This window comes from Alternaria arbusti, assembly GCF_024043155.1.
Source record: "Alternaria arbusti strain BMP 1465 chromosome Unknown scaffold_2, whole genome shotgun sequence".
NCBI classification, from domain to species: domain Eukaryota; kingdom Fungi; phylum Ascomycota; class Dothideomycetes; order Pleosporales; family Pleosporaceae; genus Alternaria; species Alternaria arbusti.
The window spans coordinates 12,663-36,227 of NW_026249942.1; the positions used below are offsets into that span (position 1 = coordinate 12,663).

Consider the following 23,565-nt stretch of genomic DNA (forward strand, 5'->3'; position numbering starts at 1 on the left):
CCCCAGCACATCATACGTAGCAAAAGCGCAGCGGTGGATCCTGCCGCCAAGTGACAGCCTCACATTCGCATCGGCGGTCGATTGGTCTGGGTGTCTTGCCGTAGCGCAGCGTGCGCAGCCAGACCCTGACAGCGGGTCCCAGGGCTGGAACTTTATCATGGCCAGGCAGCATCTGTCGTCTCCACGTACGAGTCGAGCGCGCATGCGTAGGCGTGTGTCATGTCGATGTCGGAGAGATGGGATGGTTGGGAGAACTGGGGTGGCTGATGCAGGGAGATATTGGCGCTGGTGGCTAGCGCGGTCTAGTCTGCCCCGAAATAGGAGCATGCGTGCCGCTGTCTTTTTGCTTTTCCCAACCAACACGACAGCACCAGCTCGGACTCGTATTTTCCCTGCTTCACTCAACGAAATGGTCGCTTCAACCCTCGATCCGGGCAATCATGGTTTATCTTCTGATATGTATCTCTTGGTCTCTGTTTTCAGATCTCTAATTGGCTTGCACCCCTGATAGCGGAGCTACTAATTAAAGGTAGACTAGCCTCGCTAGTCACTAGATTTCCCGAAAATTCACGAAAACCACCGACGATTTACTGCGTTTTGCTACGTTTTGCTTCCGCATTACATTGGCGGAGATTTTTACTAGAGTGTCTTTATTGTTGGAAGCCTATATATGATTGAGGTCTTGGTGTAGATAAAGAAGCGGCATCAAGCTCTCAGACTTTGCGATTTTTGGTGACAACGTAGCTGGCAGCGAGGGAGAGGCAACCTTGAAAGACGGTGCCCAGGTGTGGCGCGTCCTTGAAGCGCGACACCGTAGATGCCGATCTGATCAAACACAAACAGCACGACCTACACACAACGTTCAATCTGTCTGTTAGTTGATACATCTTCCGGGTTAAAGGTTGGAATATATTCTTCACTATTGAACGCGATAGGAAGCAGTGAACACATTGGGATAGTGGGTAAACGCAGGTTAATTCTCAAGAGAAAGAAGATCGATAACAATACCAAAGTAATAGAACTTTTGATACCCAATGTTATCCAATGCAGACCTAAACAAATATCGTCACGTCAACCGAGCCTAGATACTATCCACATCAACGTCGTTGTCCTTCAACATCGCCACGATTGTCCCAAGATCCTCTTTCGCGTTCGACAGCTTCCTGTTGATTCGCTCGCGAACGTCCTGGTCTTTGTCATTGTTCCGGATCGCACGTTCATCCCCCATTCGCTTCAGATCGCCACTGATGGCCTGGAATATAAGCTCAATCTGGCACTTGAAGTACTCCTTGACCAGCTGCTTCTGAGAATCGATGGCGTTTCCCAAGTGTACACGAATGGCATGGAATGGCGTTGTCTGTTCGTCGCAAAGCAGTCGCTCAAATCCTTCCAATTGCAGACGCTTCAGTGTCTCTTCCTTCTTTCGCCGCCAGACGACTGTCCTGCTCGCTATGTATACGTGGGAAATGCTCCTGCTTGCTGTATATACGTCGATCATGGCGTTTCCGAAGTAGGAGACCTCGGATGTGTCAGTAAGACAGCGTAGCTTCTGCTCTCTACGTTTCATGTCAGCAAATGATGTTTGGCGCCCGCTAAGCACTTACTCGATGAACGTGCGCAAATCGGCAATGCACTTAGTTTCAGTTTCTTGGAGCGACTTAGCTTTGAAGCCGATACTGTTGAGAAACCAATTCGGTCCTTCGGGTATGGAGTCAGGATACTGCTCTTGAAGAACGTCAGCTGGGAAGTTATGTCTCTTAGAAGCAACTCACTGCGAACGTCCGCAGTCACCTTTCCTATTGATGACAAGACCTCTTGTCTCACTGGCTCAATCATGTTTGATAGATCTTTCAATATGGTTTGAAAGATGGGATTGAGCCTGACGCGAGGCCCCTCCAGTAACCGATCGTTCCAACTTGCTATTTTTCTTCTTGGCGTCTTGTGATTGCCTTAAGAGTCATTAGTCTTGCTTCTTTACGACCAACAAGGCTTGTATTACCTAAATTATTCATAAAGGCCCTGTGTGAGCTGTGATGCCACTGGGAGCGTTAGCGGGTGCCTTCTCGAACCGTTGTTAATCTTACTTTACGCCACGCGTTACAACCACGCCTTACATGTTCAAAGTATACAGACAGGTCGTCTTCTGACAGCAGTGAGTACTAAGAAAGTAGAGGAGTTTCGGTCGCGTACTTGAGGTGTTCAATAAGGGCCTCTCGATACGTCTCTCGAATACATCGTCGATGTATCGATGAACCTTCGTTATACAAGTCTGAAACGGTATCAGTTTGGCTTTTGCGTTGTTCTAAACCACTTACACTACTCAGTCTTTCGGCTCCACCTTCAATATTCAGTTGAAACGCGTCAGTCCGTTCATTGATCCCCATCCGCATGCTAAGCATGAGGCTTGGCAATGTTGAGTTCACATAGAGAACCAGCTCTTTTACTCGCACCGGCGCGCACAAGGAGATGAGGTGTCGCTTGAGAGAAGGGATTTCGGTTTTGTCTGGCCTGAGGGGAAGCCGGTCGGAGTCGTGAGCAGCAAACCCCCTAAGGTTACGCTGATAATCGAAAGCGGACACACAGAACACTGCCTGAGGACGGCATTGCCTCCGTTGCCTTGTCATGAGTCTTTCATTTACGCGCCGGTTGCGTTCCTCAACGAGCACTTGCGTAATTCTGGGTTCTGATTAGTATTTACAATGCCCAAACTCCCAGTTACTACACTACACGTACGCTTGCTTGATAATCTTTTGCTTCAATCTGTAACATAGTTAGAGATATCCAAGATCATGCTCAGTACTGCTTACTGGTCGAGTAGTACAGCTTCAGAGGACGGGTTTTTACGAAGCTCTTGGTGTTTCCCCCCTTTGTATTCAAGTTGTTCCACTTTCTCGCGAAGCCTCTCATACGTATGCTTCTCGTCTCCGATGAAATTAGTGTGCCTGCTGCGAAGCAGACCGACGTCCTATCTTGGAGTCAGTAAGAGCGCTCTGATAGATCGATTCCTCATACCTCAGAGAATGTAGCGACTACTGTCACAGGACGGTGTTGTTGGATCTTCTCAATTTGATTGGGGAGGCTGGTGTCAGATATGATGCGACTGATGTTGTGTGCTATTATGACGGACGAACAAGACGGTAGGTAGTCGTCCACGCTGGCACGCGCAAGTCGATTCAAGTCATTTCGACCCGGCGTGTCGGCGATGACGATGTGCTCGCTTAGGGCAAAGGGGCCGCCGATTTTGACAACTTCTACGAAGGGCCAAGCGTCGCAACCTCTTCTTGAGTCATCGGCCGAGCGACCATGCGTGAATCGAGCAAGCTCATGCCACAGCTCTTCGGTGGTTCTTTTGTATATGCTTGTATCCTGACAATCAAGCTCATCGTACATGTCGCGAGCGCGCTTGATGAGCCGATCTCGTATATCATGTCGCACAGGTGACCATTCACTGCTCAACAGGTACTCCTTCATGGTCTCCTCGTCCTCAAAACTGGGGTCTCCACGGAAGAGTGCTTGGAAAACCCCTGCAGCTGTTTCCGTATCTGCACCGGGAGAATCTGGGCCTGCGGGATCTGGGCTTGGATGTTCATCTTCATCTTCACGCTCGCTCTCGTCTTCATGTGACAAAAGCCCGTGGTTCCAGTGTTCGAAGAACGTCTCGATCCGCTTCTGTACTGAGTCCCACGGGAGGAGAGAGATGATAGCGCGGTATTTGAAATGTGAGTCGTGATCGATCCAGTGATGGTACTCCAAAATCACTCTGGTTAGGCTCTCGCCACTCTTTGCCTGATTAAGTTTTAGCCTCAGCTATCTAGCTGCTGATACAAACAGTTGACATACAGTTTGAACAATACCCTCGTCGCCTAACAGACTTCCAATAAGGCAAGATTTACCTTGCCCAGTCTTGCCTACAATGCCGATTCGCATGGGCCCGCTGACGTAGGGTGAGACAGATTTTTCTGCTTCCTCAGCCAGTGGATCCCATGAACTGTGCCAATGATTCTTTCCAAGGTTGATAGCAGCGATCAAAGAGGCGATTATCTTCCCTGACTGTACCTCTGCCTCCTTGTATCTTGGGTCATGGAGGGCGACACCTTCTGCTTTGTAATCAGAGTGAGGATCGTGTCTGTTACCGAATCCTTGAGTCAACAGCATCGAGAGTTGTTCGTCGTCTTCGATCGATTTGAGCACTTCGGTCGGTGAGGCGGATAAACGATTCGGCTGCTGAGCCGACGCATCTCCTGAATGTGCGATATGGGCTCGGCCATCGGTAACCTCGATCGATTCGCGGACATGCTCTCCCTCATTCGAAGAGTCTAGGCGTGTTTGGCGTGGAACGGACGGCCGAGGAGGAGGCGTCTGTGTAGTAGGTCTCAACTTGGAGCGTTGCCGTGCTTTTGATGTGAATGTTGGAGTGGCATATCGGCCAACCGACGAAGAAGTGGTTGTTTGGGGTTGTTCTGGACGTTGGGACGGGTGATGACGCGAGGTACGACCGTGATCCATATCGTGTAGCAGGATAAACGAACTGAGACTTGTACATTAAAGTGAATAAAAAGATTCCCTGGTGACAGAGAAATAAGAATCCCGATATCGTCTGTTTAAAATTCCAAGGGGAGACGAAGAACGACCTTTTTTTTCAACTGAACGCTAAACGTCGACATAAACGAACGCATTCAACGTTGATAGGAATCTGACCACGGCACAGAGGTAAGTTTAGCACTGGAGCGTGGCATCCCCTCGCACCCCTACCAAACCTGAAATCCCGCTATGTTGCACAAGTGAATCACCCAGGTAGTTTATGGAAGACCAGGTGTCTCCGCTGCAAGTCGCCATCGCGGCGATGACCCTGGTGCGTGACAACAGGCTGACAGGAACCAGTTATCTGATTGTAGGGTCACGCAGGTATCAGGTTGGTGATGTAGCGAGGGTTTTGTGGCTGGAGGCGACCTGCCATTCGACTTGGCCCCAGTATTTGACGGGAACTAGCTCCTTGGCGTATCATACCAGGCAGACGTCGCCCTGTCATGCTGGTCTGCTGGACACTGTGGAAGGCACCAGGGCTCAGGAGCCGGGATAGCTCAGAGAAGTCTTTCAAGACCTGGCCTTGGGGCAAAGACATCAAAGCATGGACGGTACTACCTGCCCACTGCAATGAGAACGCGCAGGTGCATATTTCAGTGGCTCATATCTTCCCGTAAATGCACTTGGATCTTCCTGTCTGTTATTCCGTGCGGTAACAGACACGTAACGTTAGCTACCATGCACAAGGACGCAATAATGCGATACTGCTAGTCACAACCCCTCAAAACAACCACCTACTTAGTTTAAACTTGGAGTCTAGTCAGTGAATCTTTCGAAGCAAGCAAACGCGCATAATACCCAGTACACGATGCCTAAAGTCGCGAGCATCGACAGCAGCGGGGTCCAGACGCGTCGCGTGTGCCTGCACCTAGCCTCCAACGGAAGGCAACCGGCTATGCCGTAAGCCCTGGCGACAACGTGCATACGCGAAGTCAATGTTTCACAGTCTTGCATTGGCAGATCTACACGGGGAGACGGCATGGTTGGCAAGAAATTAAGCTGGAGGGTGGAATTTGCTTGATGGGTATCGTTTTGGGCCTCGCAGCTGCCTTCATTGGTTGGACACCTGTCTCCAAGCCCCAGCTTGGCTTGCTTGTTGATATCCCTACGAGATGGACGCGTTTCTAGGTCTCTCTAATGCGACCAGGGTATGTGTTTAAATTCCAGTGCTGCGGTTGATGTAGAGATATTTAAATTGAGCAACAACAGACCACTGGACGGCGCGGATCCCAAGAAAAGAAAACCAAGCAGGTTCGGACATAAGCGCCACTCTGCACTTGTAGGCAGTGTAGAGGTGCTAAGGGCGATAGCGTGGCGCAGGTGATGTACAGCCAGGAGTGTAAGCATTGAAAATCAGATAATTTGGGGTACAAGAAGGAAGCAATTGGATGTCAAAGCTTATGTATGCGAGGGTGTTCAAGGACGCGTTTAAGTATTCTGTATCTATTGCAAACGATAAAAAGAAGCCTCTAATTGTCTCGAGAATTTCTACCGCATATGTATTTAGGAAAGAGCTTCTCCAAGGAGTTCAACTATCTCAACAGCTATACTATTCCCCGTTATCGGTATCCACACTCGACCGCCCTACTGAGGACCCACGATATAAGCCTCCCTAGGGACAGACGGCTCATCAGAGAGCAGACGGGGGCCGATGTCTACTTTGTTGTCTCCTAAATCCGTAAAATAGCCATTATACAAAGAAATTGCGACTCTTACGGATGCCTCATCCGAGTATCTTTCATGGAACATATCGGGGGCCAAGCCAACCGGCACCTTGGTTTCCGAATCTACGAGAAACAAGTCATTTCCGAAAGCCTTCTCGTGGGGCGAAGGCAGGTGTTGACCAACGCATAGTAGACGAAAAGGGTGTTTTCGCTGTTGCTTAGGCTGACGTGCGTGCTTTGCCAAGAGACCGACGGAAAGAAGATCTTCGTTGTGGCGAATATAGACGGGGATGAAGAGCTTGTTGACCCATGCTGCGGCGGACAATGGGATGCGACAGTTCACCATACCAGCTAGGAGGAGTACGGTATGTAGTAGTGGTGTTGACCAGAGATCTTGCATAGACCGCTTGAAGTCTGCCCACTCTTCTTGCTGGGCTCCAGGGCGGCTTTGCCCCTCATATGCGAACCACATACGGACAAGGATTCTCCTGGCCTGCGCAAAGAGTGGTACGTATTCACCAGCCTCATCCATGCTGGCCTCTAGCTCAGTCTCGTCTAGGCTACTGATGTCCACTAAACAATCGCCTTCCTCGAATTCTAGTCTGGGGTCGGTTCTCGTCCAAGTATGATCGCCATCGTCGTACACTTGTGCTGCATACTCTGGGTTAATGGGAACCCAACCGCACCTCGCGGCATCAGCGTGATTGACCGTCCAACGATGACTAGGATATTTCCCGAGTTTTGGAAGCTCACCACTTGTGTAAGACTCAAGCCATGGTGTTCGTGACTGTTCGAAACAAGCTTCTAGCCTGGCGATGAGAATGTCTGGCAAGCATTCGCTTTCTAGTTCCATAATCTGCACATCCGATGTGATGTGCACGTGCGGTGAAGTAGCATTGGAAGCTTTGGGTACGCGATTTCCTATCAGTTTCAGGAAATCGCCGAGCGTCGTCGGACTGGGAAGATATTGGCTTGGTAGCCAACCGTCTGTGGGATCTGTGCATATGGGATCAAGCATCGATCGAGTGAACCTGCATGTAAAAGCATGTCCAGATCGTTCAGCTTGCTGATAAAGATCTGAATAAATTTCTCCAAACGACATCGACAAAGCATCTTTCTTCGGATATGTATACCATGGAAAAGAGGGCATGGTTGCGAAGATGTAGTCGCAGGGCATAGTAGCGGATCTAGGCGATGCTCGATTCGCCAGTAGAAAACCACCCGAGTGGATGTCTTCATGTTGGCTACGCTTTGCGCTACGTGGATTAACAACGGTCCCGCCGTGCACATAAGCTTTCACGAACTCGTCTATGAAGGTGTTGCTCTGAGAACCGCAGAAAGAGTAGGCTAGCTTCTTGAGGTTCAGCGCGATAGTCCCAACATCCGTCTGGTGTCGATAGAAATCACTGTCGCCGAGAGCCTGTTCCCGCACCGCGAGCTTCTTGGGTTGGTCTAAATTTTGGTCAACCACGAGCAGAAAGCAAAAGAATGCTGTGACATACTGTCGCTTCCAACCACAAATTCAATCGTATGAGAGAGTAAGCACTCCTGCAGCGTCCATAATCTCTGGAGGTACGACTCTGCGCAGACATAGTGAGTGTGCGCAATGCTGTGATCATTAAATTTGCTGGCAAACTCGTCCGCGGTTTCGAAACCAGCAACCGCAGCAATGCAGCAATCATACAATCCGTCGCACTCTTTGACTGCAATCGTCTTTCTGGCCATCCTGAAGATATCGGGAATGACATCCACGATCTCTGAGACTTCAACTGGGTTTCGTTGATCGACAGTCAACGTGTCCATCCAAAAGGCACAGTCGCCTACCAAAGCGGGGAGATCGCTTGCGATGAACTGTGCTTTCTCTTGCGATGCTTTCACCTCGTACGGTATACCATCGATTGAACGCCAGGCCCAGTCGCCCCACACGTGAGAGAAAGCAATGTAATCGGTGGACTCGATGGGCGCCTCAAAAAGTTCCAAAGTCGCGTTCTTGAACCGCGCGAACTTGATCGTAGGGGTATCAGTAAGTCGTTCTGTGGCTGGACATCTTCTGCTGGTGTTTTGTTGGGATGCGTTCGAATTAGGTCCCTTTTTTGTCGCGCAATCAAAAGCAGTGATACAGGACTTGAACCAAGAAGAGAAGTCGAGAGTGGAAGGTCCCGTTGGTGTCGCGCTATCAGAACCCATGCTATAGGATCTGAGCTGGAAAAAATAAGCCGAGAGGGACGGTATGGCCTTGAAGCCGGCGGACGCTGGTTTTAATCTGCGGGGTCGCAAGGTTGGAGATCAGACGCCTCCGCCTCGGTGGCTGCGGCTGAGCAACAGGCCGCCTAGCCTCGCAATGTCTAGCGCCAGCCCAGCCTCTCGTGTACATTCTCGCGCTCCCTGTTCAGCGCGTCCAATGGTATAAGGTGGTGGCTGGCGCGTAGCAAAGAAGGATGGTATGGCTTTCAGATGCATGAAGACCACAACCTGGACATTTTGTTGGTATGAGCATCTCACACTTTGCTGTTTCCAGCTTACATACAAAGCTCGTTGTATGGAAACCATGTAACCCTCTTACACCCTTCACCTGGTCACCGGCTTGGTCCCAGGCTTGATGCCTGACTAGTGAGCGGACGTCACAACTGTCGTTCGCGAATCTGTTAAGATGACAAACGACAACTGTGACATCCATCCACTCCACAGGCATCACATCACGGACCAAATAAACTATCTGCACAGTGTAGAGTTTTATCTACAAGGATAGAGTTTTTCCAAGGGTCGGCTCATGGGGTCACGGGAGGATTTGGCAATCGAAAAGCTGACACGAGTGTTGTAGAGTCTCAGCGACATAGGTTTGCCCTGGGTGGGAGCAGACAGGTGATAGACCCATGTCATGGTTGACGTAGGGACGTGCCGCACGACAATGGCGAGACATAATGGCGGTAGTCGCAACGGCCACTAATCATGCATGAATTTCTTGCGCTAACATATCGGCCTGCAGCGCAGCAGCGCAGTATGGATATAGCATGGGTCGTCCGTGGACCTGCCTTGGCCTGCTGGTTGTTCGCTTTGACGTGCCGCTCTGAACAAGCGTGGAGGAGCCACCCGCACTCGCGAATGCGCAATGCCCGGTCTGGTTCAGAAATTTGACAGGCCAGATACAAGCCAGAAAATGTTGTGATCTACCAGATTGTGTATGCATTTCGAGTTGAGCTCAAGCGCGAGCTTGGGTTTACCGTTCTTCTGGAAACGCTCGCAATGACGTTTACTACTCACAGTAGTACCGGAGACCGTGATTGACCTGCGTATTATTCTTTGAAAAAGAAGTAAAGCATTCTTGCAATGGGCGCTCAATCACAACATGGACACATGGGTGACCAAGCCCTCTGCCGCCTCCGATTCTGCGTCTTAGTCTGAGTACGCTTCTGAGTCCGCTCAAACTGCCGAATAGCAGCACCAACCTCAGGTTTGTCCCTGGAAATAGTGGTGTTGTCCTTGAGCCACCAGATGTACTGAGAGGGCACTTCTGCCAATGTCTTTCCCACATGCTTGCCAAATGTGAACCTGTATTCTCCCTTTTGCGGAGTCCCGATAGGTGGGTGGTGGCGTTCGTACTCATCGACTCCGGCGGCAAGGTCGGGACGTTGCTTAATGACACCTTCTTTGTCGAGGTAGGCCATATAGGAGGGAGGGACTTCGGCGATGGTTTTCCCGGTGTACTTGCCGAAGTCGAAGCGGTATGGTTCGCGACGGGGTGGGGGTTGCGAGGAGGAGGGTTGTGGGGTCAGTTGCGAGGCAGAAAGCTGCGGTGCGAGAGGTTGCGAACTACTCGGGACGTCGTCTTTGCAGAGGGAATAATGGCTAGGCGCAGTCGACGGTGGTGGCGGATCCTGCTGTGGTTGACTCGCCATGGAAACCTGGCTAGAAGCAGGCGGTTCATGTCCCATATACGGGCCAGGTGCAGATGATGGCGGTGGCAGAGCTTGGGATGAATACTGAGCCGACGCCGTCGTGCTCATAGCGACTGGACGCAGGCCTTTCTTCATCATGCCGAGCGCGTCAGCCAAACCAGGCAAAGTAGCCAACTTGTCTTCGCTCGCACCAAGATAATAGAGGTAGTCCTCTGGTACCTCGAGCAGAGTCTTGCCTTTGTATTCGCCGAATGGAAGGACGTATAGGGGTGCACCATGCGATTCTTGAGGTGCCGTGGGCTGTGACGAGGGGGGAAGGATACGTTTGCGATGGCGCAAGCTGTGGTGGCATGGCCTGTGACGAGGGAGGATATGACTGCTGTGTGCTAGGCGGTGGTGACGGCGAACGAGATGGCGAAGGAGGGGAAGTGTATTTGGAGATATGCGTGCTCGTGACCGCAGGCTGTGATGACGGAGGAGGGGTCTGGTACACTTGAGACGACGGTGGAGAAAGCGGCATTTGCGACGATGTAGCTTGCGGTTGCGACGACATCGACACCTGCGATGCTTGCGATTGCGACGCTTGCAATGCCGCCTTCCCCCCATTCTTCTTCTCCTCCTGCCACTCCTCCAACGCATATATCAACTCCATTGGCCTACTCGAAATCGGATTCCGAATCAACCACGTATGATAAGACGTTGGTATCTCCGCAAGCGTCTTGCCCTCATGTTTGCCAAACGTCAGGCGATACGGTTCGGCATCCGATGACGAGGCCGAGGGCGGCGGCGTTGAGGGAGCTTGGTGCCATTGCTGGAGAGTGATTCCATCGGATTTATCATGGGACGATGGAGGTGTGCGGGAGGTGTTGGTATTGAGTGGCTTTAGCGCAGGTCGTGGTATTTGCGCGGATGAAGGGGGAGCTTGCTGCGACGAGACGATCTCGTCGACGACATCGGCGACGTCGGAGTCAATGTCCGATCCGTAGTCGGATGACATTGTGCGCATGCGATAAGTGTAGCTCAAAGCGATTTGGGGATAGATGGGATGGTGGGTTGGTGGACTGATGACGTTGGGCTGCAGCAGCAAACGTGTGGGCAGGTGGAGTTTCGGGATGACGGAAGGAGCTTCAACGGTTCAGGGTGGTGCACGGACGCAGACTTCAGTTAGATCCCGCTGCCACTCACGATTTAGCAACACGATGTTCAGGAACAAATCCTTTTTATTAGCACAAATTTCAAGAATTAATTGCGAGGTCCTCTGTATCGAAACAATGCATGCAATCCTCCACAATTTACCCAAACGCCCTTTCCCCACCCCAATTCACCCTCTTAATGCCTGCGCCTCTTCACACCTATGTCCCAATGTCTCAAGCCACAGCGACCTTCTCCGTCTGACTAATAATATACCACGCGTGAATGACACCAGGGATCCAGCCGAGGATGCAGAGCGCGATGTTGATGAAGAGATCAGCGGCGCAACCACGCTTCATAGCGACGGGAAGGAAGGGGATCCATATTGCGAGGAAGTAGAGGAGGACTGTTGACTGTAGTTGATTGTCAGAATCAAAGAAGAGAGAGGCATGGGAACGTGGTGATGGGAATGGGGCGACGGACTGTGCTTGACGGCATTGTGTGGGTGTGATGAATTCGCGTTGATATGGCACTTGATTGTGCTTCTTTCTCGTGAAGAGATTCTCGTGGTTGTAGTAGGCTCAGGGACTGAAGATGTGGCTGTTGTCTGTGGCTGAAGGAAAAAGTGGGCGAACTCTTCCAAGCTTATATCTTCATGTATACCCTACCACCAACTCGCAGCAGCTTACGACGCAGACGCGGACCGAATGCACGGTATCGGCACATGCCTCGTCCATGCAATTCGACGAAGCCGCCGTACTAGCCGTTCGTTCCTGGAGTGGGCAGCGAATGAAACGGTCATGCGCCACAGTGACGATGCGTGTTGTGGCGCAGGTATCAGCAGAGAGGCCGTGCGTCAAGGTGTTGAAGCTAGACTGGGTGACAGGCTTCCGAGAAGTGCCGGTAGCCGTGGTAGCCGCGTATGCAGGGGAGGGTAATCCTGTCGTTCGATCGCGATCCTGAACTACGGGGACGACGTCATTTTGTTGGTACCTGCAGTGTGTAGAAGAAGAAATGCTTACTGTGTGATGCCGACAGTGTGATCAAGGTTCAATGAAAGAGTTTCGCACTCGCCTTGGGCCAACTCTACTACTACAGCATGTTTCTAAGGGTTCTATCTCTTTATACATGCTGTCTGCACGTTAAGTGCTGTAAGAGAGATTGAACCGCCGGATACAGTGCCAAAGGTAAGAAGTTTGTGACTCGATGAACACTTCGCGATGCCTCCGTAACGGTGACGTGAACATGTCAAGATAATGCCTGGGACTCTTTAGTGACGGTGTGTAGAATAGAATGGCCAGTTGTCCTACTACTATTGATCCCGATGCGTATCAATTCAAAGACGACGCTACGGCATATATGGGAATGCGAGCTGTGGTGGGTTGAATAGCAACATTGAGACTTCGGCGGTGATGACGTAGATAAGAGGAGTTTAAGTCTTAATTGTAGTGCTCTAGATCTAGGGTGTAGGCTGTATCACGACTGACGTAATAGACTTAGTAACTTGTGCGGGCTGAACAAGTTCATAAGGCTGGAGACATTTACGGTAATGTGTTCTTTCCAATTTCTTTACTTCCGTGATGTGCGTGACAAGACGCGTCAATCGTGGCTCCGGATAGATCATAACATACGATATACTACAACCCTATCAGCTACGATCGTGTAAGCTGTCGTCAACCCAAGCGAATAGTTCTTCTTTCCTTCAAGCGAAAACAAAGCGGCCAGATATTTACGCCAACAAAACTACCGTAGTCTGCAAGTGTCCAATCCTTTATCACCAGATGTCCAACTCGTTCGTAATGATCCTCCTTTTCATGAACGATCATGACAAAGATGTCATCAAACCATCGTTTGAATGGAAAGATCTCACTTCTACCCAACACGATACCTAAAAGACTACCCTTTTGAAGGTCTGGCGCGTAGTTTTGCTGTGTAACAGAATTTCTGTCGAAATGCTGATACAATGAATACAGCGGATATCGGACAGATTTCTCATCGTTTTGGAATGTAGCAAAATACCCGGAATAATTGCGATTACAGTGCTGTGTTCTGCCGGAATCGATCCAGTCCTCCGTCTCGTAGTGAAAGTACTGCATATCGATACGTATTGTCCATGCTTCAATATGGATGAATCTACTGGAGGAACCAGGTATGCCCATATCTAACGAGATGTCGCTTTGCTCATCCATGTCTGAAAGTGACCCATCATGGTTTTCTATGAAGATCTTCAATGGCCTTCCGTTTTCGAGTTGTAGCCCTTTCCTACATGGTGCATTTTCGTAATTGATTGGCACATCCCATCCAGCCCAGCTCCACGTAGGGAACAGATACCGCCTGGTGCCTGACGCTGTGTTGCACCAGGAGAGACCGGCAGCGAAAGCCTCGCCCTTACTACAAGTTCTCAGGCCGTGATATCCTTCCCAACCTTCAGGCATCGATGGCATGATGGGAATACCCAGGTATTCATGCACGGGAGACTTCTTTCTTCTGAAGCTATTGAAAACTCCTTTAAATGCCCGTATAGCATCGGAGCTGACAGATAGCTCTCTCCCACAGAAATTAGCCAGACGATCGCAGATCTCAGAGGGACTATGTTCTTCGTACACGGCCTGAGTGTCGAAGATTCCCGAATGCCGATCGCCGGGACTATCGATTGTCTCGAAAGCAGAGCCGACGCGACACTCGTAGTACACTTGTCGCTCTGTGAACACGATACGTCGGGTCGAGAAAAAGCTCTCTTGATAGGTCCATGCTCGATGCATCCATTTAGAGGCCTTGATGAGCGTCCGCGGGTCTGGCAGAGTTGATACAAGGCATTGTCCTCCAATCCAGGCACTTGATTGGGGAGTTCTCGGGGTAGCGCCAACGCCAGGTAGGCCGAAATACGGATCAGTACCTACTGCAGCGACTATAGTCACGTACGCATTTTGATATATGAGGTCCATTTGCTGTACCTGGATTTGTTTTTCAGCATCATTGTCTTGGTCGATGCAATATCTGTCGATCCAAATGTATCGAAGACCTAGCGATTTGCTAGCGTTCAGGGCATCTTCGATAGTGCGTGGAAGGTTTTTGGGAAGTTCGTTATGAACACACCGATCGTCGCCAGATCTACTCGTGCCCCACACATAGCTGAGTGCAGAATACTCATACGTCGGCAATGCTCGCACGATCCGTCTCTGTTCGCAGTCGATCAACTTAAGCTCTTTCGGACTTGAACCTGATGATTTAACTTGGGTGCACTGCTTTGTGTGATTTCGACCACAACGATGTATCCAATCTCGAATGATGTCGAAGTCGATCGAGTTGGCATCGATAGATCGCGCTCGCAGTGTATTCACGGGAGGAGCTGTTCTTGACGCGCTTGAACATGCAATGAAGCCGTAAGACTCTTCATTCCCATACTGATACATAGGAACGAATCCGAAGTCTGGGACTACAGCTAGCACATTTCCATATCCGGATTCGTAGGAATCCTGAGGTTGCATGCAGCATAGATCATAGTCCTGATGCCCAGGACCATGTTGTATCCTCACCGCGTGGAAAAGGCGACATAGTGAGCATGACGACAACTCAGCTTCTACCCCGAGTTCTCCGAGAGCCATCAATTTCTTCATGTATTGTCCCTTCAGCTCGACGAAAAGGCTCTCGACATCAATGGACGAGCATCGGGAACAAAGGCTACTCGGTTCTTGAGACATCGTTTCGTCCCGTGTGTTGGATGTGTCTCCATGGCTCTGATGTGTGGCAGCCGGTAGGCCCACAGATTCTTTTTGCTTCCCTGGAGGATCCTCGGATGTACTCAGAGCTTGTGCTTGTCCCATGTCGTGCTGGGACCTTTGCAAGACGATTGGGATGGAAGACGAACGGAAGGTGGCCCCTGTCTCGTTAACTTCACGGCCTTGGTATTGCGACTCACTGAAACTGGGGGATAGACTGACTTGTTATTCATTCCCTTGCCTGGTCCGGTATTGCCAGTGATGGGACGTGGATGGTGAGAGGTGCGGGGCAGAAGTGCTCTCCAGGCTGCTGCCTAATGAACACCTGCTGCGCCTGCCAACTGGTAAGCGAAGTTTAGGTAAGCACATGCACGCTGCAGTCAGTGGCTTGCTTAGGCAACTGCTGTGATTGCTCAGAAAGAACAGAGTGCGCCTTTGACCCAGACTGCGGTCTAGTCCTAGGTTGGGCGTGGTCTTTAAGGTTGTACTTTGGTATACAGTATGATTGCAATAGCTTTGATGCTACTGTGATTGCTACTATGATTACTTCTACAACTACTTCTACAATTATTCCTACAATTGATTCTCTTACAATGAGTTGTCTTGATATCAATCCAGTATAGCAACCAGCTCATGAGATACCGCGGCATGAATGGCGTGGGTGTGCAAAGTCGCACTTGCTACGTGAGTTGCTTTGTCTGAACGGGCATTCGCAGTCGTCGCACTTGCCATGTGAGCCACTTTGTCTAAACGGGCAGTCGCGGTACTTTCGCGACACCGTCAAAAAAATACGATGGCAGCATTTCGGACTTTTCAACAGCGAAGCGAGGTACGGGATAGACATGCGACACAAGTTTATCGAGTCGTAAATGATAATGCGGTGAGTGCATCGGTGCAAACCCTAGCCGGTCAGGTAGCGACATCGAAACTTCCAAACTTCGGCGACAATGACGATGACGTATATAACCGGATTGGACGGTGAGGCTCTGTTGTTACAAAGCATAACAAGGATGAACGCTGTGCGACAAGAAATGACAACGGGAACTAAAAAAGACACGATGAGCGGTGTGGGTGGTTGGTGGATGACAAGCGGTGACGAACTTTACAAACATTAGGCATACAGGCAATGTGTGAACAGGGATATCTCGGCTTCGAATTTCTGATCTATTCTAGTCGATAGCCGCGCCTTACAAACAAGGTCATTGTCGCCTGGGGGGATGGAAAATATTTTGAACTATCCTAGGTGTTGTCGTGGGCGAGATGAGGTGGAAGGGGGGGTATGATTGTAGGGGTTGTGTTGATTGAGTAGTGAAACTAAATGGGCTGAGCGGGATGGGGGATTGTGGAACGCTAAAAATGCCGGTACTAGAAGTGTTTATCTCTTGCTGTGAGACAGTGACACAGACGAAGAGGAAGGAGATGGGCTATATAGTAATAACATAAGACATTCGGCATCATCGTGTCGCATTATCATGAGAAGGGGATTTGACGGACCATAAAAAAGCAAAGACAAATTTGTTGGAATCAGGGAAGATGGAAAAGGAACGCTGGAATCATAACAAACAAACAAACAAACTTTGCGGTTCCCCGGCTATTGGGGTTGCGCGGCTCCGTCTTTTACCATTCGCTTCCGAAAGGCTTTGGCTTTGCTCGCTTGGTTCTTGCTCGCTTGTGCATCCAGATGACTTGCGGCGGTGAAGGCTTCGACGACGGCCATGGCGTTGGCCTCTTCTTCCTCGTTGAATGTGATGAGGTCGAGGAATTGGCGGAGGACAATGGAGCCGAGCTTGGCGTGTGCTTGCTCGACGTAGTCGGTGTTGACAGTGTCGGCGGATGTCCGCGCGAGGACACTCCAGCCGTCGGGCTTGAGGGATGCTTGTCGTGCTAGCAAGCGCTCACTTGACGCCAAGAGGATGAATGCCCTTATTACTGCTTCTTTGTTTGTGATGTTGTTTTCGGGGGACACGTCGAGGACCTCTAGGAAGTCATCGAGAGATGCGGTGCCGATGAATGTGTGGCGGTGCTTGTACTCCAAGTCCCGCTCTTGCTGGATAGCCGAGGTGGGCCCGGTCTTCTTTGGCAGCTTCTTGGGGGTGGATGGGTGGAGGGAGCGGGTGGTCGGGCTGTGGTGGCGGGGGTTCTGGTCCTGCGCGTTGGCGGCTTTGATGGGGAGGCCGAGGGAGATGCGGCGTTGGTGCGTGTTGGCGGGGCGCTGCGGCTTGGAGGTGTTGGCCTGGAGTTGGAGCAGGCCTTCGTTGGTCTTGGCTCGGAGGGGAAGCGACCGCGATGCCCGTTGCGCACTGGCGAGTCGTGATTCGATGGTGGGGGTGGAGGGTGTGCGGAGGTGGGAGGGGCGGCGCTTGGTGACGGATACAGCTTCCTCGCTGTCGCCTTTGAGGGACGGCGACTTGGCGAGGTCGTCGTAGGCAAAGTAGTCGGGCGGGCCGTCTTCCTTTATTCGATCCAGCGAGTAGAGGAGCGGCTCTTCGAAGAGGGTGGCGTCGGTGGAGAGGCCCAGGGCATCGGCCGGGTCAATCGCTCGTGTGCGCGGGCTGGCGCGGGGACTGGCAAACTTCAGGCCGTTGACCTCCGGCGGCATGACCCAGTGCTGGACGCCCTGCTGTTGGCGCATCTCGTGCTTGAGCTTGCCCTCGAGGGCGCTCTCCGTGTCGCTCGCCATGGAGAAGCGGCGCGAAGGTGATCGTGAAGGCGTGCCGGGCTGTTGTTGTGTATCGTACCCCGCATTGCGCAGAGCGTTGAGGATGGAGCTGTCCCCGCGGTCGAGGTAGAGGAGGCCGGTTCTCCACATGGTCGTGGTCGTCGATGAGGGTTCCTGCTGTGTACGAGTAGCCGACGCAACAGTCACCCTCTAGAGTCTTGTCGGACGCGGACAGGGAGGCGCGATGTGCCGCTGCCCTAGCTTTAGTACTTGTTGACAGCATGCGGGTGATCGAGCTGGCCGGCGCTAGCACCCGCTTCACCGCCATTTTTCTCAATTTGGGACTCCGGTTGAAAAGTCTGTCGCTGCCGTGCCTCTTGCCCCGACGCGGTCTAATGCATGCATCACGATGCAGCAAGCCTTTTTTCACGTCGCACTGCCCAATCACTTTCTTCCTGTCATCGACTTTCATTGGGCGCTGATTTGCTGTGCAGCCTCAAACATTCCTACACCCTGTACCTGCATCCGATCAGCAGGTTTGAGTGTAGCGTACGTACCCCCAACCATCCCGTATCATCCCGGCAACGGACGAAAGCGTCGAGATCGTGTCCTGCGCGGCTGGCGTGATCGCGAAGCATTCGACGGCATGACGTGGTAGTGGAGTCGGCGTGCTAGCTCCACTCCCGCAAGGCTGAATATATATCTCCAGAGCGTGGCATGGTCGAGATAGCCGCGGGTGGCATGCACGTTTTGCTGCACTGCCTGCAGCTGCCAGCGCAAAGGGTACTGTCGGCCGTCGGAGTGTGTTCGGACATGTTGAGGTTCAACAGAAGGCGGGGCGGGGTAAACCGCGACGCTAACATCACGTTTGATCAACATTTCATGTTTCAAGGCGGATATCGGAGCGGAGAGAAGGCGACCGAAGTCAGCAGAAGATCCAGTCACGCGTGCAGTGAGGAAGGATGAGGGTGTGAACGCAGCGCATGTGCAGCCCGTGTGATAAGAAGAGGCTGTCTACTACCCACCTCCCACCACATGGGGGCTACATCCTGCACATGAGAGTACATCCTGCACATGGGCAGAGCAGCTGGTGAACGGTACCAGGTTTTTCAGTGCAGTGTGCCAAAATCTGCTGTTGGTGCTGTGGACCCAATCACTACTGGCGGGCTTCGCGCGATAAGACGACACGCACCGCACAACACCATCACTGTTCTCGGCCCTGGCTAGTGTACCTAACAATAAACCTTCTGGATTGTCTTCTGGCCTGTCCTGTTCGTCTCACAGGACTCGACCCCGCAGTGACACAGCTTCGGTTCGCTCGCTTCATGGCCAGCAGTTCGACACCCTGGCCCTCCCACCGTGAGGGTGCCACTATGAGGATGCCGCTATGAGGGTGCTGACAGCGCGCTCTGCACCAGCGATCAAAACACGTCCCTCCCCACTCCACCAATGCACGCAAACCCACCTCCTCACGCCTTCACCGAATCGCATGGTGACGCGTGCCATGCGTGGAGCTCACTTGGCCCTACGTGGAGTCTCGTTTGGTGAAAGCACACCGCTCGGCGATACTGCGACTCCGCTTCTCACGCGTGACGTGTTGTTTATGCGCGTCGAGTGGGCAACAACAGAACTTTCTTTTCCACTCCTCGCAATCACCACAACACATAAGCGGCGGATGTCTGCGAGTAAAACGTCTGGAGGGCGTCTGGGTCGAATCGACTTTGATGTCATTCCCATGGTTTGGGAGGGCGTTGTGCAGTGTGGAAGCCATGCAGCGTCAACGGCCCGCACCCGCTAGCGAGCCATGTTTTCTTGGCGTAAACAAAGCTGGACCGCCGAGGAGCGCCCTCCGCAGCCGAATTATTATGAGGCCATTGGCACGCCGTAGATAGTTTGCAACCGTGTTCACAAACCCAATTGCCCTCTGCACAAAGCAAAAATTGATCTCCGCCGCACCCCACCTACACCGCCCCGCTGCCGTTCGCTCCATCTCGAGTCAGTGGAGCTGATGTTTTCTTGCACTGCCTCGCCCGACGACCTCCGCCGGTAGCAATTTCAGCTTCAATCTCCCCACGCAACGATCCCATAGCACCCAAACTCGTCGCCCTCGTGGGCCTACCCAACCATGGACGACGGTCCTCCACCTCCGCCGCCTCCGCATGGCGCAAACCCAAAGACTACAGGCGGCAGCCATGCACCTCCCGACCCCGGCCCAAGCGGCGGCCTGCCACCGGGCAACTACGACATCTTCATCATACCGCCGCACTCTTCAGGAGGCGGCTTCATATACCTTCCTAGCATGGGCGTGCAGCAGAACAGCTTCATTGCGGGTGTGCTCAGCACCATCGCGAGCATCGTGCTGTGGAAGGCCGCCGAGCCTTACATGAAGCAGTATTTCCTCATAGTCCGACACGGAGTCACGACTGGCGGCAATGGCGTCATACTGCTGGCTGTTTTGATGCTGGTTGCCGGATGGGCAGTTGGTCAGACACAGGCAGGGGGTCGCTTTAGCAGTGGCGGAGGGGGCTATGGCCGTGGTGGAGCGGGAGCTGGAGCTGGCACACATACACCGGGCGGAAGCTCAAGCTATCAACGAGCGCCTCCACCACCGCCTCCAAACGGCGGCTTCCCCGGCAGTCCTCCACCCCACGGCGGGTGGGGTGGATACCGTCAATACGGGGCTGGCTCGCCGCCACCACCACCTCAAGACGACGAACCGTCCTTCGACGAAGAGGCCGAGCGTGCCGAAGAGGAGCGGAAACAAGCAGAGGAAAAGGAGAAGCGGCGAAAAGAGAAGGAGGAAAAGAAACGGAAAGAGGATGAGGAACGCAAACAGAAGGAGGAAGAGCGCAAGAAAGCTGAGGAAGCCAAAAAGAAGCAGGAAGAGGAAGAAGCCGAACGCAAGCGCGCCGAAGAGGCAGAGGAGAAGAAGAAACAGGAAGAGGAGCTCAGGAAGAAACAAGAGGCGGATCTCAAAAAGAAGCTCAAGAAGGAGCTTAAGGAGGCTGAGGAGGCGAAGCGGAGAGAGGAAGAGGAAGAGCGCAAGCGTGCTGAAGAAGCCAAACGACAGGCCGAAGAAGAAGCTCGACGGCAGCGTGAAGCTGAAGAGCAGAGGCTAGCTGAAGAAGAGAGGAAGAAGCGTGAAGCTGAAGCACAGCGACTTGCCGAAGAGGAGAAGAAGCGACAAGAAGAAGCTGAGCGCCAACGCATCGCAGAAGAAGAACGCAAGGCCGAGGAAGAGCGCAAACTTGCCGAAGAGGCTCGGTTACGCGCTGAAGAGGAGAAGAAGAAGAAGGACGAAGAGGATCGCAGACGAGCCTGGGAAGAACTCAAGCGCGCAGAAGAGGCCCGACAGAAGAAGGAGGCCGAAGAAAAGGCCAAAGCAGAGGCAGCCAAAGCCGCCAAAGCCAAAGCCGAAAAGGAGAAGTGGGAGCAGATGCGCAAGCGTGAGCGCGAGCAACGCGAACGTGAAGCCCGCGAGCGCCTCGCCAAAGAGAAAGCCCGCAAGGCACAAGAAGCCATTGAGAAAGAGAAGGCCGAACGCGAGGCTCGCGAGGCTGAGGTGCGTGCAGCAGTCGAGAAGGAGATACGCGAGAAGCTCGAAGCTGAACAACGTGCCAAAGCTGCCGAGGAGGCTGCCAGAAAGGCAGAAGCAGAGAAGATCGCAGCGGAAGAAGCAGCCGCCAAAGCGAAGGCAGAAGCAGAGGCTGCTCTTGCGAAAGCGAAAACAGATGCTGAGCGCGCCGAACGCCTCAAAGCAGCTCGTGAGCGAGCTCAGAAAGACCGTGAAGCCCGTGAAGCAAAGCTCAAAGCTGAAGCTGAGCGCATCAAAGCCGAAGCTGCCACAGCTGCAGCCACAGCCGCTGTTCCCGATCTCACAGCTCGCCGTTCAACTACATATGGTAATGTTGGTGGAGGTGAACGTCTCGATCCATATGCTGGAGCGAGGAGTACACCACCACCCGCCGCGTCCGTTACTTCCACCCACTCCTCCCCCATCAAAGCCACCGTCACACCCAAGAAACCCTACGAACGACCAACCGCTGCATCCTACCTCGGCTCTGAATCCGACGCCGCATCTTTTGTTCCACCCCGTACCGCCACGGGACCTGCTCGCAGCACAGCAACGCGCTCCCATGTCTCTTCTGCGTACTCCGAGTCCTCGTACGCCCCGTCACAGTCTACGACTCGCACATCGCCACCTGCATCGAGAAGTGGACCGTACGCAACAGCCGACCCGAACAAGATCGTCATCAAAGCGGTGTATCTGTTCAATGATCTTTTCCCTAAACCAGTGGCGCAGTTGGTGTCAAATGTGGGCAAAGTAACAGACGGCTTGATCCTCAAGATCCAATCTGAAGGCCTGTTCATCGATGATGATGTCCGGGGCATTCCGCAGCGCGAGTGGGATGTCAAGGCTTGGACGTTGAAGATGGTTGAGGTAAGTCATCTCTCCACACCCTCCCTACCTCCCCACCTTTCCCCGTCATTTGATACATTGAGTACATGCTAACAACCCATCTAGACGGGCAAACAACCCACCAAAAACCTGCACATCCTCCGCGCTTCGGTCCGCGATGCCGACGGCAAGAAATACGTCTTCCTCATCGACGAAACCGAGAGTTGGAAACTGGCGCTTGGGTTGCAGAGGCTGAGGAAGGGAAGTCAGGTAAGGAGTTTGCAGAGCGCGCAGATGGCGCCGAATGAGATGGCGAGGGTGTTGAATGCTGTGCCGCCTATTGCTCTGTAGATTTTCAATCACAGGCAGCGGGTGAGAAAAAGGAGGGGTGGAAAGAGGGGTAGTGAAGAGGGGACTAAGAGAGGGAGAGTGTCGATACGATGGTATAGTAGTCGTATGGGTGGTGGATTTGGATACCCACTTTCGTTCCGCATAAAGCATCAGCGGTGGAGTTGTTGTTGTTCTTCGTTTACACGTATCGTTACGAGCGCATCTTTGTACTCTTCTTTCTTTCGTTGTATATGCATCTTTTGGTGGAAAGGAAAAGAGGAGAGATGAAGTGGAGGTATATATCACAACTAAATATTGGCGCTGTGGAGGTGGTGGTTGGAGATGGGTGTTTTGGGTGTATGTAGGATGGTGAAATGGATGTATGGCACATGATGTGTACCTGGAGCTTGAGACTTGTGTGTCGTTATGTCGCGATTTCTAGTGACTTGCTGTGCCGTGAAGAGGGACTATCTTGTTAGTGATAGGCGTTCGCGTGGACTCCGCCACATTGTGTCAAGGTCATGGTGTATTTTCGATATAAAGAATACTTCCATTGTAGATATCATCATGCCCCAGCCTCATCCTTCCTTCACGTTCTCGTAACACAATAACCATTGCAACAAGGTTTCCGTAGCGACTACACAAACTCCCTCCTACAAACCCCTCGCCTCCCTCCCTCCTTCCCCCAAACCCCATCCATCCCTTCCCTCTCACCCCTTATCTCCCAAACCCACTCTCAGGCGTACACCCCGCACACCCACTAATCTTCCCATTAATAACATTGAAAGTCCCGCCATCGCCCGTGTTGCAACCTGCAGTAAAGGTACGAAGTCAGTACATGTCTCACATGCACTTCGTACAGTCAAAACTTACCAATGACGTCTGGATCGTTTGATGCTGTGCAGAAAGTTCCCTTGGGGACTCTGACGCCGGGGTCGACCGGGCTGCCGGGTGCGGGGTTTGATCCACGTTGTGGTGTTGGGGATGCGATAGCAATAGCGGCCATGAGGGTGAGGGCTGTGATGATGGAGGCTGAGCGCATGATGGTTGAGGGGGGTGGGTGGAAGTGGAGGTGGGAGGGTGCAGATGTGATGGGTGTGATGAGACTTCCGGAGTCGTTGTTGTGTGTGAAGAAGATTGATGATGAAGATAGTAGTTGTGGCGATGACGCTCTTCGCAGTGG

General features: G+C 52.3%; 7 protein-coding genes across 7 annotated transcripts; 1 reads left to right on the forward strand and 6 right to left on the reverse strand.

The window, feature by feature from the left end:
• Positions 1–1,081: 1,081 nt before the first annotated feature.
• J4E86_001523 (uncharacterized protein) lies at positions 1,082–1,836 on the reverse strand (the record flags this gene model as incomplete). Its single annotated transcript, XM_051442090.1, has 3 exons — positions 1,082–1,556; positions 1,605–1,725; positions 1,773–1,836. 3 exons carry the CDS (start codon positions 1,834–1,836, stop codon positions 1,082–1,084), a joined length of 660 nt encoding a protein of 219 aa, XP_051305678.1.
• Positions 1,837–2,723: 887 nt separating this feature from the next.
• On the reverse strand, positions 2,724–4,155 carry J4E86_001524 (uncharacterized protein; the record flags this gene model as incomplete). The annotated part of the gene is made up of 4 exons (XM_051442091.1): positions 2,724–2,760; positions 2,808–2,965; positions 3,013–3,786; positions 3,841–4,155. 4 exons carry the CDS (start codon positions 4,153–4,155, stop codon positions 2,724–2,726), a joined length of 1,284 nt encoding a protein of 427 aa, XP_051305679.1.
• A 2,013-nt stretch (positions 4,156–6,168) lies between these two features.
• On the reverse strand, positions 6,169–8,051 carry J4E86_001525 (uncharacterized protein; the record flags this gene model as incomplete). Its single annotated transcript, XM_051442092.1, has 3 exons — positions 6,169–7,279; positions 7,553–7,700; positions 7,751–8,051. 3 exons carry the CDS (start codon positions 8,049–8,051, stop codon positions 6,169–6,171), a joined length of 1,560 nt encoding a protein of 519 aa, XP_051305680.1.
• A 1,532-nt stretch (positions 8,052–9,583) lies between these two features.
• On the reverse strand, positions 9,584–11,141 carry J4E86_001526 (uncharacterized protein; the record flags this gene model as incomplete). Its single annotated transcript, XM_051442093.1, has 2 exons — positions 9,584–10,444; positions 10,638–11,141. 2 exons carry the CDS (start codon positions 11,139–11,141, stop codon positions 9,584–9,586), a joined length of 1,365 nt encoding a protein of 454 aa, XP_051305681.1.
• Positions 11,142–11,511: 370 nt separating this feature from the next.
• J4E86_001527 (uncharacterized protein) lies at positions 11,512–11,773 on the reverse strand (the record flags this gene model as incomplete). Its single annotated transcript, XM_051442094.1, has 2 exons — positions 11,512–11,688; positions 11,759–11,773. The coding sequence occupies 2 exons, from the start codon at positions 11,771–11,773 to the stop codon at positions 11,512–11,514; spliced, it is 192 nt and encodes a 63-aa protein (XP_051305682.1).
• A 4,812-nt stretch (positions 11,774–16,585) lies between these two features.
• On the reverse strand, positions 16,586–17,803 carry J4E86_001528 (uncharacterized protein; the record flags this gene model as incomplete). Its single annotated transcript, XM_051442095.1, has 1 exon — positions 16,586–17,803. One exon carries the CDS (start codon positions 17,801–17,803, stop codon positions 16,586–16,588), a length of 1,218 nt encoding a protein of 405 aa, XP_051305683.1.
• Positions 17,804–19,778: 1,975 nt separating this feature from the next.
• J4E86_001529 (uncharacterized protein) lies at positions 19,779–22,403 on the forward strand (the record flags this gene model as incomplete). Its single annotated transcript, XM_051442096.1, has 2 exons — positions 19,779–22,094; positions 22,179–22,403. 2 exons carry the CDS (start codon positions 19,779–19,781, stop codon positions 22,401–22,403), a joined length of 2,541 nt encoding a protein of 846 aa, XP_051305684.1.
• Positions 22,404–23,565: the final 1,162 nt, after the last annotated feature.